The sequence below is a fragment of the Aythya marila genome, assembly GCF_965140915.1.
Source record: "Aythya marila genome assembly, chromosome: 8".
Lineage (NCBI taxonomy): Eukaryota > Metazoa > Chordata > Aves > Anseriformes > Anatidae > Aythya > Aythya marila.
Genome location: NC_139049.1, coordinates 2,935,044 through 2,947,339, shown reverse-complemented (window position 1 = coordinate 2,947,339; position 12,296 = coordinate 2,935,044). Strand labels below are relative to the sequence as shown.

At 38.7% G+C, this 12,296-nt stretch overlaps 1 protein-coding gene across 1 annotated transcript in view; it reads left to right on the top strand.

The window, feature by feature from the left end:
• Positions 1-12,296, top strand: part of DPYD (dihydropyrimidine dehydrogenase) — a 341,375-nt gene that overhangs the window by 285,046 nt on the left and 44,033 nt on the right. The window contains exon 20 of the mRNA XM_082765934.1: positions 11,760-11,939. Coding sequence (XP_082622060.1) covers positions 11,760-11,939 — 180 coding nt within the window. The remainder of the gene's footprint in view (positions 1-11,759; positions 11,940-12,296) is intronic.

The following is a 12,296-nucleotide window of genomic DNA, read 5'->3' as shown; positions in this document are numbered from 1 at the left end:
AGAGCTGAAATTTACAGTACATGGAGAAACAAAAGAGGGAACAAAGTGCTGTTTGAACATGTCGAAATAAAATCAAAAGAAAATTGAACGTAAAAGAGAGGATTTGGACAGATACATATGTGATCCCTTCTAATAAACATTTCATTATTTTCTGCTTTTTTCTTAGCTCACTGCTAATTAGAGAAACTCAACCTGTTCTCAACTGTCTGTCTTCCTTTGCTAATAAAAAAAAATAAAGTCATTAGAGGACTGCCACACTTGCTGTGCTACACATACTTGGGATGGAAATTGCTAATTGCTGGTGAGAATTTTCTGTGAGAATTCCTTTCACTGAAAATCTGAATTGGTTGGACAAAAAAATCTAGAAAGTTTTTTGGTCATGGCTAGATAAAAATATCAGGTTTATAGTAGGTTTTCAGTATTTATTTTTACCTTTATTATTTGCCACTTTTAATGAAGAGTTGCAATATTCAAATCATCACATTGTAAAGTTATGAACTGAACTCTAAGCTAATACTACCTTTTATTTTGTGCAGTTTTGCAGTAGTTTTACTTTTTTTTGGAGCTGATAAGGGATTTATCTATTAGCTTTCCTTTCTTTCTGCTCATTTCACCAGCTAATAAATGAGGTTTGCATAGATAGGATTGTTATTTCATAAATTTGTAAGAATGAATTCAAGCTCATTCCATAAAAATTGCTATTTGTCATTCTTAAAATGGATTCTCATGCAAAGTAGGTTTAATTATCACTCAATGGTAATAATTATTTAATAACAATTATTAAATTGTCTCATTTGAACATCAGCTCAAATGCTGGTCTATGGCAGTCACTCCTAACCTCTGCAGAGGATTTGCTCCCTAGTCTTATACCTGGGTGTCCCCGAGCCTCCTGTCCCCCCTTCTACCAGGTGTCTGCCCTGCAGCGCTGGGTCTGGGGGCTTGGTGTCTTTAGCGATTGAGGACATACGAAGAGTAATTGCTTTGGCAACACTGTCTCTCCTTCCTCACCCCAAGGATCCAGAGTACTGCCTCTCTTTCCAATCCAGCACTGTTGTTCCTATTTTTAATGTGGATACACACTACTAGTGTGGATTCATGCTACTGCTATCTTGTCTGAACAAGCACAGAGCTGTCCTCCCTGTAGATAAAACCACATGATATGAATTGACAACAAGTGAGTTTTGTTTAGAAGTTTACAAAGTAAAAGAAACATGGAGATGACTCTTCAAAAGAGGCTCAGTTAAGATGTAAGAAATTGTGGGCAGGTTGTTTTATTCAGCTCAGGTTGCTTTCAGCCACAAAGCTAGCTTTGTTGTAGAGGAGTTACCCTTGTGTGCTGGTGTGGAAGTGACTGGAAGTAGAAACTGAAAATGTACCCAATTCCCTGTTGGACATTGAAAATGTAAATAGAAGGAAAGACAAGCACAGTGAAAAATGATGATTTTATTTTCTTGGTATTGCCATCTCCAATAATTACTTAGAGAATTTCCTGAATTTTGTTTTAAATTATACTTATTTTAACTGCAGAGGACCTGGTTTTCTTAAAAGGGGAAAATGCAAAATCTTAAGGATTGCAAAGCTCTGCCGTCAGAGACATTTTTCTCGGAAACATTATCAGCCATACAAAGAAAGTACGCATGCAAGAAGTTTTCCATTTTGTATCAAAGCAGCTCTGTTGATCTGTCAGTCTGAGGCTGTAGCTAGCAGCAAAAGGAAAAAAGGGCGAGGAGGCGGTGGAGCAGCCAGCTCTGGCAAGGCACAGTCCCAGAACCACCCTGGTGTATGTGAACTGCTGTGCAGCTCAGCTTGGGCTCAGTGCAATCGCAGTTTGACAAGACCAGGTGACCATTCCGCTGGTTTCCCTAGGAGTGGAGAAATCTTTTTTCTGCCCAGGCAGGAGGAAGCAATCTGGGAATGGGAGCCCGGATGCCTTTTGAAGTATTTTCCCTGCTACAACATAAGCCCCTTGACACAGCTTGATCTGTCTACAGAGAGGTCCTTTTATCCATGCAATTTGAATGAAAGAAACAAACAGAGAAACCATTTTTTCTGAAGCTGGCAGTACATTTAACAAAGGGTTTAATTTCCTTCAGTATCTGAGTTATGTTGCTGCTTTTCTTGCTGATATTTATTGTTTGGACAGAGATAGGTAAAACAATCCCCAAGGAAATGTGGAAGTGGGTTTTTATCTCAGACACGAAGGACTCAGAGGGTCAGAACTATTTTATTCACATGAATCTCACTCTTCAATGGACACAGCAGCTGCTGCACAAATTCGTACAGGCAAGCTGATAAAGGATGAAAGTAATTTTAACTGAAATAAAATGTGACAGTACTAGAGGGAAAGACTCACAAGGATGAGGGGTTAATCATTGCAGGACTGAACTGAGGTTCCAAAATGGAAAAATTGCTTTTCTGTTTGATTTTGAGAGGTCTGAGGCTTTCAAAATTCTGGTCACAGGATGATGTCCCTCAGTAGATGGTTCTCATTAGGGTTTGTTGAAAACTTCTTTGACGAAACTGTTTTTCATTGACAAATTTCATTTAATCAAAATAGATTTGGGTTCAAGTCCCTGCTGTGCCTGATTCAGAATGTCCTGGGTTGAAGAACTCTGAAGGTTTAACTTGAATCTGTTATGCATTAATGAACCTTTGCATTACTGATGTGTTTACCCTCCTGCAGTATAAGAGGCCACAGGAAAGCTGCATGGGGAGAAGTCAATGACCAGGAAATAGTTCTTCTGTCACAGGGAAGTTTAAGGATGAAAAAGGTTTTCAGTTTAAACTGCTAGTGAGACTTCTAAAAATGTGTGGAATTAACACATTTAAGGAAAAAATATTATTTGAGTGAATCAAAATTCTGTTTCAATCACTTTGCAACATATTTTAGTTTTGACCTTTTCATTCCAATTAACTTGGATTGCAAAACAGGCATTTTCAAGTTAAATAGAACTGTTGCATTCCATGTTGTCAAACAGCACATATTGGCAATTCTGAAACTTTTTTATGCACATTTTTCCGAACATGGTTCTTTTCTGAAAAGTGTGTTTTCCTAGAGCCACTCTCACTTCTGACAAATATGCATTTCCAAAATGGAAAAACTAACAAACTCCAGTCAAGAGAGGGTGGAGTTCCTGTTGTTTAGCCCTCAAAATATGCAATCTTAAACATGCTACTAACTTCTAACTAAATGTGTTATATATGCACATGACTTATATCATCAAACCATGAGGTCTGAGCAAGTTAACCGGTATCTGGTTTAGAAATATCTGTGGAGGAATGGGAGGATATAGGATATGGAAATGTCAAGTAAATCTACATCTACCTGGCACAGCTGCTGATGCTGTACCAGCAGCTGAAGAACCACTGGGAGAACTGAAAGATTTCATTTTCCATAACAGAACTTGTAAGAGAGAGGTGAGACCTTTAGGTGTTAATAAATGAAATATGAAGTGGTATTCAACATATATTTAAAGATACTTGGAGAGCCTGTGTATGTGATTGCGCTGTTTACACAAGGGAGTTAGTTCATCTGCTTTCAAAGATATCTTTCATTTTATAGATCTAGAGTACAGTGATACAATTTGCTGTAGATGGCTGATTATGAGGCTGTTTCCACACTCCACAATGCTCAAGGCATGTGGAATCATATTTGTTTTCTTAGGAAAGATGATCACGATCAGCACTTTTATCAGCGTGTGTGCCCACCTACTGCATAAAGGTCCACTTTGTAATTCCAAGAACTGACAGAATGCTCTAGCAAGATAAGGAAACATAACCATTCCTCTACGGGTGGCTGACAGGAGGGAAAAAAATATTCCTACAGGGAGCCTTCTGAAAATTCTTGATTTCTTCCGCATTTCCCTTCTCAAAGACTTGGGATTGAAAATTGCATCATTCAGGTCCCTTGATAAGTACCAGTTTCCCACTCCCATTTCCAATTTCCTCTGTAAATGTCAGCTCAGCTGTGCTCAACACTGCTTCAGCATTATATTGTCCTGTTGTAGAGAGGATCCAAGCTGTTCATAGAGCACTTATCCCACAAGCTTGTCTTGCTTAGACTGCATACCTTCATTTCCTTATAGTTCATTTTGAGCTTCATTACTTACTGACATTAACCTATACTTTTGATTAGAATAGCACTTTACATTAAGCTTGACTGATGAACTCTCCTGAGGTACTCTCTAGAGTACTCTTGAACTCTCTTTCCAAGTGCAAGGTGCTGCACCTGGGTTGGGGCAATCCCAGACGTGAGCACAGACTGGGAGAACTCATTGAGAGCAGCTCTGCAGACAGAAACTTGGGGGTTCAGGTGGACAAAAAGTTTGACATGAGCCAGCAGAAAGACAAGGGGGCACCATTTTAAACTAAAAGATGTTAGGAGGATATTCTTCACTCAGAGGGTGATGAGGCACCAGAACAGGTTGCCCAGAGAAGCTGTGGATGCTCCATCCCTGAAAGTGTTCAAGGCCAGGCTGAATGGGGCCCTGGGCAAGCTGATCTAGAGGATGGCATCCCTGTCTATGATGGGGGGTTGGAACTAGGTGGTCTTTAAGGTCCCATCGAACCCAAGCCCTTCAGTGAAATTCTATGAAAAGATCTTAGGTATAACAAAATAACTAAAATATTTCCTTACTGACACTCACATGACATCTGACCATACAGTGTTTGTTTGTTTTTTATATTTTCTTAAGCTTTATATTTTCTTAAACTTTCTTAAGCCCACATGGGGATGGTTGCCTATTCTGTAAACCCTGGAACAGTTAGCATCTTTGAATCTTTCTGCTGTGTGTTACCCCTCGAATGTCAGCAGTAAGCCTCCAGCTCATTAGGACTTTAAGCCTAGAACACAGTAAAAAAAAAAAAAAAAAAAAAAAGTGTTTTTTTTTCCCCCATAACTCAGACCATTCGTAGGTGTAATATATGAGTCCATCAAGCTGCTTTCTGAAAGCCGTACTGGACTTGGGAACAAATAGTAGTTCATTAGTTCATGTATATTAGCTTGATTCTGATGTTTTAAAAAGGCTATCAGCCATCATCCAAATCAGTTTTGCATCTTGATCCAGTATCTGAAGCCTTGTTAAGTAACATCCCATCTGCTAACCTATATCTCTAGAGTCATTTAAGCAGCTAATGTGAATGAATCAAATCATTCCATCTGTACTGTATCAATATTTGGAAAGCTTTTCCTTAGTTACAAATTTGTTCTTTGAAACAAAGAATCTTGCTTTTTTTTCCAGAGAGTGCACCACATTGTCTGATAATCTACTTCCCCTAATATTATTAATCCTACAACCCTCCAGCAAAAGTTACAATTGCTGATAGAAAGGGTAATTTAGGCTATGCATTTAATGTACTGGTAAGTCAGTGCTCAACGAGACATGAGGATGAGAAACCATCAGTATATAGGCAGTCTTTCCATGGGCATTGGTATCCTGATGACTGTAAGTACAGAAACACCTCTCAGAGGAGATTTTGTGTGTGTCCTTACTCTTAAGTTGCAGTTCTTTTCACTTTAGTACTAGTATTATGTTGGGCAACCAACGCAGCGTATACTGCTTTTCATCTTGTAAAGCTGGGCACACCTAAATCAGTGTAGTGGGGCTACAAAACAAGCATTTTAATTTCCATGGGCAAGGGCTATGCAGCAGATAGATTGCAGGGCCCTGAAAGATCTCCCTTTAGTTGAGTCAATTTTTGCTAGTTGCTATTGAGAATAATTTTTAAATTGCATGTATGCCTTTCCCCAGATTAAAGTCATGCTTTTTCCCACAAAAATAAAATTAATTTTCTTAAGGCCATTGATGGTGTATCCAGCATATCCAGATAGGCACAAATAGGATCCTTCCTGAAGCACCTTGCATTCATTTATGATTTCAGCTTTTTTCTACAAGAATCTTAGTCAATAGACACTAATCAAAAAGCAGTAGCTTCAACTATACATTGAAAAACAGCTTAGAGTCATTCATAAATGTTTCTCTAACAGAAAGGTGGATTTATGTCTTCAGTTATCAGGAAGAATTTTAGTAGAAATCTTCTACAAGATGATGATAAATAATGTTAAAGTAGAATATATAATATAAAATCAAAACAGCACATAATTCTTTTGCTTACCATTTGGGCATATCAGTAAAAAATATTTCAAAGGAAGTCTGACAAATTAATGGAAAAAAATTAATTCATCATAAAAACTCTCACAGGTATCTCAGAGGAATAATAGTTGTTTATCCCCTTGCTATGATAAGAATATTAGAAACTGTGAAGTCAAAGGCTGATTGCCTAATAGGATGGCATTTTGAGAGCTATTTTATTTAGAGATCCTATGCAGTTTAGAACCAAAGCTGAAATAAGTTTCTGTCTTCTGGGGAAGCAAGATGGCATTCTGCTAAATGCTAGAATTTTATCATTTGAAAGTGAAAAAAAAAGCAAAAAGAAAGCAGCCAGCAAGACCTAAGAATATAAAAGCATTTGAGATCTCAGAAGGAGTTTAAATCAATGCACTGCCACAGTTACAGCACAGATGAAAGAGCCTGCTGTCTCAATTGCCAGGAAACTACTTAGAAACTCTCACTTTGATTTTTTTTTTTTTTTTTTTTTTTTTTGGTAGCCCGTTACATTACCACTAAATGCAATATATGGGGACATCACTGCTTTGATGTTGTACAGCTGCAACAAATGGAAACTAATATGGTAGAACAGTCAAGCTATGTGATTTGCGTTTGTATATACAAATATATACCCATCAATCTTCTTACTTCTAGACTGTGTATCACTGCCACCCATCTGCCGCCTTACTGTTACTTTCATTTTCATAAAGATGACAATTATTTTGCACTCATATTCTGAAGAGAACAACATATATTTCGGAGGGTGTAAAAATGAATTTTTTATCCAACCTATTGTCTCTAACACCACCTACCTCAAATTCATTGCTGGCAAAGTTGTTTAATAGTGTTTTGAAACAGGCATCCCTCATTGGAAAAGGCAAGGACAGCATTGAATAGGAATTGCTTCAGTGGGTGATCTGGCTGGAAATGCCTCAGCCACTTTGTCCAGGGCTCTGCATGAATGGCATAGGCCTTGCACACAGTCCCCCAGGATACTCCGGAGTCTGGGCAGAGTGATAATGCAGTGTGGGGATATTTTCCCTGTTGATCCTAAAACCATAGGTTATGGGCAATACCCTAAAGTTATTACAGAGATCTCTCAGTGAACAGTGAAGGGGATTTGTCCCAGGAAAGACTTCAGAAATTGACTTCTCTTTTTTGTGTAATGATTCTGCTAACAGCAAAGGCATTTGCAATGTTTTTTACCAGATGTAGTAATACCTGTCTCTGATAATGAACTTTTTCTTCATAGCATGTAAATTAAAAGTTTCAGAGTGAAGTGAATGATTAAAAACAATCGTATCTTGTAAAATTCTTTTTACAAAACAATAATCTCTTGACAATTTAGTCTCTAAAGTAAGATTTGTAATGGCTCTAGATCCTTTTACAAAGCTGCACTGAGTATTTATGTTTATTACAGAGCAGACAGGTCATTTGTTATGCAAGACATCAGCAGGGACCTTTGGATGCTAACCCCATCATTGCATTTTGCAGGGCAGTTTTACTTAGAGCCTTAAGCCTGTAATTCATTTCACATCCACATTCCCCAATGAGATCATTTGGTGTACATTTGATTTACCAGCAGCATAGCAGGCCTTGTGTCTTTTAGTATCTCATATGTGTCTGTATAGATTAGAATCGTAACCTACAGTTGCAATTTATACTGAACAGTTTTATACTTCAGAATATTAAGAGTATAATATTACTGATCATGTATGGCATGTTGGCTTGCTTGTCTCTTTCGGGATGCAAGGGGCACTCACTGGTATAGAAAGAGGAACATGGATAGAAAGGGAGGTCAGATGTTAAAAGTTAACTTGTGAAATTGTGGTGGTTTTACTGCCGAGGCAGTAGCACAGTCAGACAATGCACTAAAACCAAGCTTCTGCAAAATTATCTTTCTGTGTATGAGTGCAATAAGAATGGTATATGCTGCCTTTGCAAACAGGAAAAAGTAGTGCCTTTTTTCTCTGGCCCAAATTCTATTCCAAAGCTAGAGACAAACGTAGGCAAGGAGGACAGCTGACAACTTCATTGTGATCTTGACTTCTGTGTGTGTCCCATAGATTGCTCACACAGCCTGCCTCCCAAAATCCAATAAAGAAAAAGCTACTTTCTACCTAAACGTTTCAGGTGAAAGCCTGGGTCAGCGCACCATTGAACGTTAATTTACTCGTAAGACTGAGTCACTTGGATTACGTAGGACCAAGGGATATTAAACAGATGGAATCTGCCATGCAAAGTCACAGCACCACTGCTTGCTAGAACCTGGGCTGATAAACCAAATGAGCAACAGATCCACGCTTGTTTCTTGTACTTGTCCATAACCAGTTTCTGCTGGCCACAGGCTGCTGGTCTGGAACAACATGAACATCTGTATGTGCTCAGTTGTAGTTATATATTTGCTTAGGCTTTTCCTTTAGAGTCTAAAGGGAAACAAATTTCATTGTGTTTGGTCCTGAAAGGAGTGGCGCTGAGGAGAGGAGATGGGTGGACAGAGCTGGTCTCCAGCCAGGTTTGTGGTGCTGGGCCAGTCAGCGCACAAGGCTCCGACAGCAGCTGTTTCAGTGATACCATGCTCCATGACCTCCTGTTGAGGTGGTTTTTAATAAGACATTAAATGAGAGCTGGTGCAATCGAAAGGCAGTTCCATTTTAAATGTGGATTTAGCTGGACTGCATTTCCTGCTTTTCACACCTGTAAAATAAGATAGCAGCAGAAGGGAGAGTTCAGCGTTGAGCTTTGGAAGGGAGGGAAGCATGCCTACTCTCAGCTCAAGCAGCGGGACTGAATCAATGTGTGGAGACAGGCTGGCTCACTTCTGTGTTTTTTCTGGGACTGAGAGTTTGAGTCTCACCTGGTCTACTGCCCTGCCACTTCTCTGGTGCTGAGAAGAGGGCACAGTGTCATTTAAACCAGTGATTCAGAGGCAGCCAGGTATGGTGCTAAAAACCTCTCTCTGTGGTGTAGAAATTGTCCTGGCTGATGGGGCACTGGGACCTTTTATCTCAACTTTGTTCAACCCCTTTTAAAAGGCAACAAAGCTTTCTGCATTGATTCACAGAAGATACTATAAGCATTCACAGAAGATACTAAAACCCAAATATCCCCATCTGATATGTAAAGCTTAAGAAATGTTGAAGTTCAGAATGCTTTGGAATTTGTCAACAGCATGACAGAACTATTTCTGTTGTTTTTGTATGCATTAATGTTTGAAAGTCTCTTGTTCCAGGAAAGGCCTGTAAAAATAAGCACCTGCTTTTATCACAGTGAAATCAGTGAAAAGCATGTCTTTGGGTAATTATTTGCACCTTTGGGCACCAGAGTCACAAGGCTCCTACAGAGGAGAAGGGTCATCTGAAACCACTAGCAAATTCAGTTTCTAAGTCTTCTCATTTCAGATAATGTTTTTTCTTTAGCGCAGTGATTTACATTCGTTTTTAAAAAACTGCATTTTGCCTTCAGTTCTGGAACATACGTGGTTTCCCATGGAAGGCAAACAGTGCAATGCACATAGAGCTAGGATTGATCCCTGAGTTGTAGTGTGCTATCATCTTCTGCACATTTTTATATTATTGCAGTTCATAACACCGTACCATAAGATGGAAAACAGTAAAAACCGCTTTATTTATAAGTTTATTATAGGTATCCTCCAGTGTATCTCATGTATACATCCTGTCAAAATATTTCAGGATTTTGACAACAGTGCCTGAACTTTTTTCAAATGACATGACATGACTTTTAACTGTGGTGGTGTTTTTTTGTTTGTTTGTTTTGTTTTGTGTGTGTGTGTGTGTGTGTTTTTTTACAATTTTACTGTTTTCAATAATAGCTAATAAAAGTGTTAACTGTGCAGTAAAATAATAGGGAATTCCTTGTTGAACAAAAACCCTTAAATAAGCACCAGTTGAGTTTTGCAGTTAAATAGCTTGTACTAGAAATTATTAATATTCTCCATAAATACTCCTGGGCTTAAAAACAAATAAATAAATAAATAAATAATGAGGTTTATAGAAAGAATAACAGGCCTAATTAATGCCCATGTTATTTCTGCAGAGAAAGAGATTTTGTGTAATGTAAATGCAGTACATATAATATGTTCTTGTGTTTGTTAAAGTTTGCCCTTATTTTTTCCTTGTGTAGCTATAGTGTATGGTATTTTACAATGTGAAGGATGCCTTTCTTCAAAATTGCAAGTTGTATTATCATTTCTGAAATGCGAAAAACAGTTATATATTTCCTGTATTTTTAAATGTTGATGCTTGTGATCTGAGGTATATTTTCTCGTTGAAAGAGTGTTTATGTGTTTGTGCATGTTCACACCTTCATGTTCTAAGGTAGGTAGCTATTTCATTGTTGTGCTTATTACATGTGTATGTAAATGTAGGTATTACCAGCAGAATTTATTTTAGATTTTAGAATAAAAGCTGAATCAGAAGCTGAAAACACTGACACATTTGGAATTTATGAGCATTTCCAGGGAATGGCAGTTAATGGTAGTCCACTGACCCTGCCGCTCTTCAGTGGTGGATTAGGGTTTAGCTCATAAAAATGTGTTCAGAGAAGAGTCTGGGATATTTTACTCACTTGTTGACAGTTTAGTTGGGTATCTCTGTGGGTTTAAATCTGAGCTGATATCCACAAGGCAGTCTAGAAAAATCCATGTAAATAATCAGGCTGCTCTCTGCTATTGATAGTTCTGTGCCTACAGATCAGGGATCATTTATTTGCATGTTTATAAAGATATATTGCTCTCTGTGTTTTTAAAGCACCTAAAACAAAGTGGCTTGGCATCCCAGTACCATTGAGTGGCAAATATTAATTAGCAGAAGGGGAACATTGTTCTGCTCCGTGCCTGGCAATGGTTGCCCATACTAGTATCTGCTTAGTGTATCTGCTTATGGTTGCCCATACTAGGTCTGCTTAGTGGATATTGTATGCTGAGACACCTCCATTGGAGACAGATTCTTCTCAGGAATATCCAGGGAAAGAACAAGCAGCAATAGACATAAATTGGAAAACAGGAAATTCCATTTAAATATAAGAAAAAGCTGTAAGGGTGATTGAACACTAGAACAAATTCCCCGAGAGGTTGTTGAGTCCCTATCTTTGGAGATATTCAAAACCCAACTGGATACAGTCCTGGGTAGCCTTCTCTAGTTGACCCTTCTATGAGCCGGGAGGTTGGACTTCACAATCTCTAAAGAAGCCTTGTACCCTCAGCAAATCTATAGTTCTCTGATTTGTTTGACTGGGGCATAAATGGCTATGTCTGTGCTTCCCAAACAGGGCTGGCTGGTACCCAGTGTCTGCAGGCAAAGTGTCTACATGCTCAGCAGCAGAGTCCTGAAAGATGCGCAGTGGGGCTGGGTGTGCAGGCTTGCTTCTGAACAACCTTCAGATATGGTCTAAGGGCTGCCATTAGGAAACCTGGTCATAACCAATGTTACTGAGTCCTTTTTTTCCTGAACTGCACTGATGGCTATCATGACACAAGATCGAGCAGCCAACTAATATCCTTCTGAATTCCTATAGCGTTTGTCAGTGAAGTTTCAATAAGGGTCATCTGATAATCAGTAAGTCCAAAAAGCTTGCTAACTTATTGTGCTCCTCTGCCAGGATGTTGCTGATAACTGTATTTACATTTCACAGGTGTGCAGTGCAATCCAGAATCAAGATTTCACTGTTATTGATGACTACTGCACTGGACTGCGAGCTCTTCTTTACCTGAAAAGCATCGAGGAACTCAAAGACTGGAATGGACAGAGTCCTGCAACCATGCGCCATCAGAAAGGAAAACCAATACCTAGAGTTGCTGATCTGATAGGAAAGGTATGTTGTTTCATTGCCATTCCTCTGTAAAGTTATGTCTATGCAATTCCATCTTTGTTGTATGTAACTACCTTGGTTAACCACTGCTGCTGTCACAACTAGTCACCAAGTCTTTTTTTATTCCTCCACGGTATTAGCAAATATCTGAGGGCGACTTGATCAGACAAACTTGAAATGACTTGATATGCAATAACCTTTCTATTGTAAATATGATGTCTCCACCTTGATTATAACAGCATGTCTTTTTTTAAAGTGTAGGATGTAAAATTGCAATTGCATTGGAACTACTTGTTTTAATGCAACAACTCAATTCAGATTGATACTACTACTGTGCCAGAAGTGGCAGGGTGTTCCGCC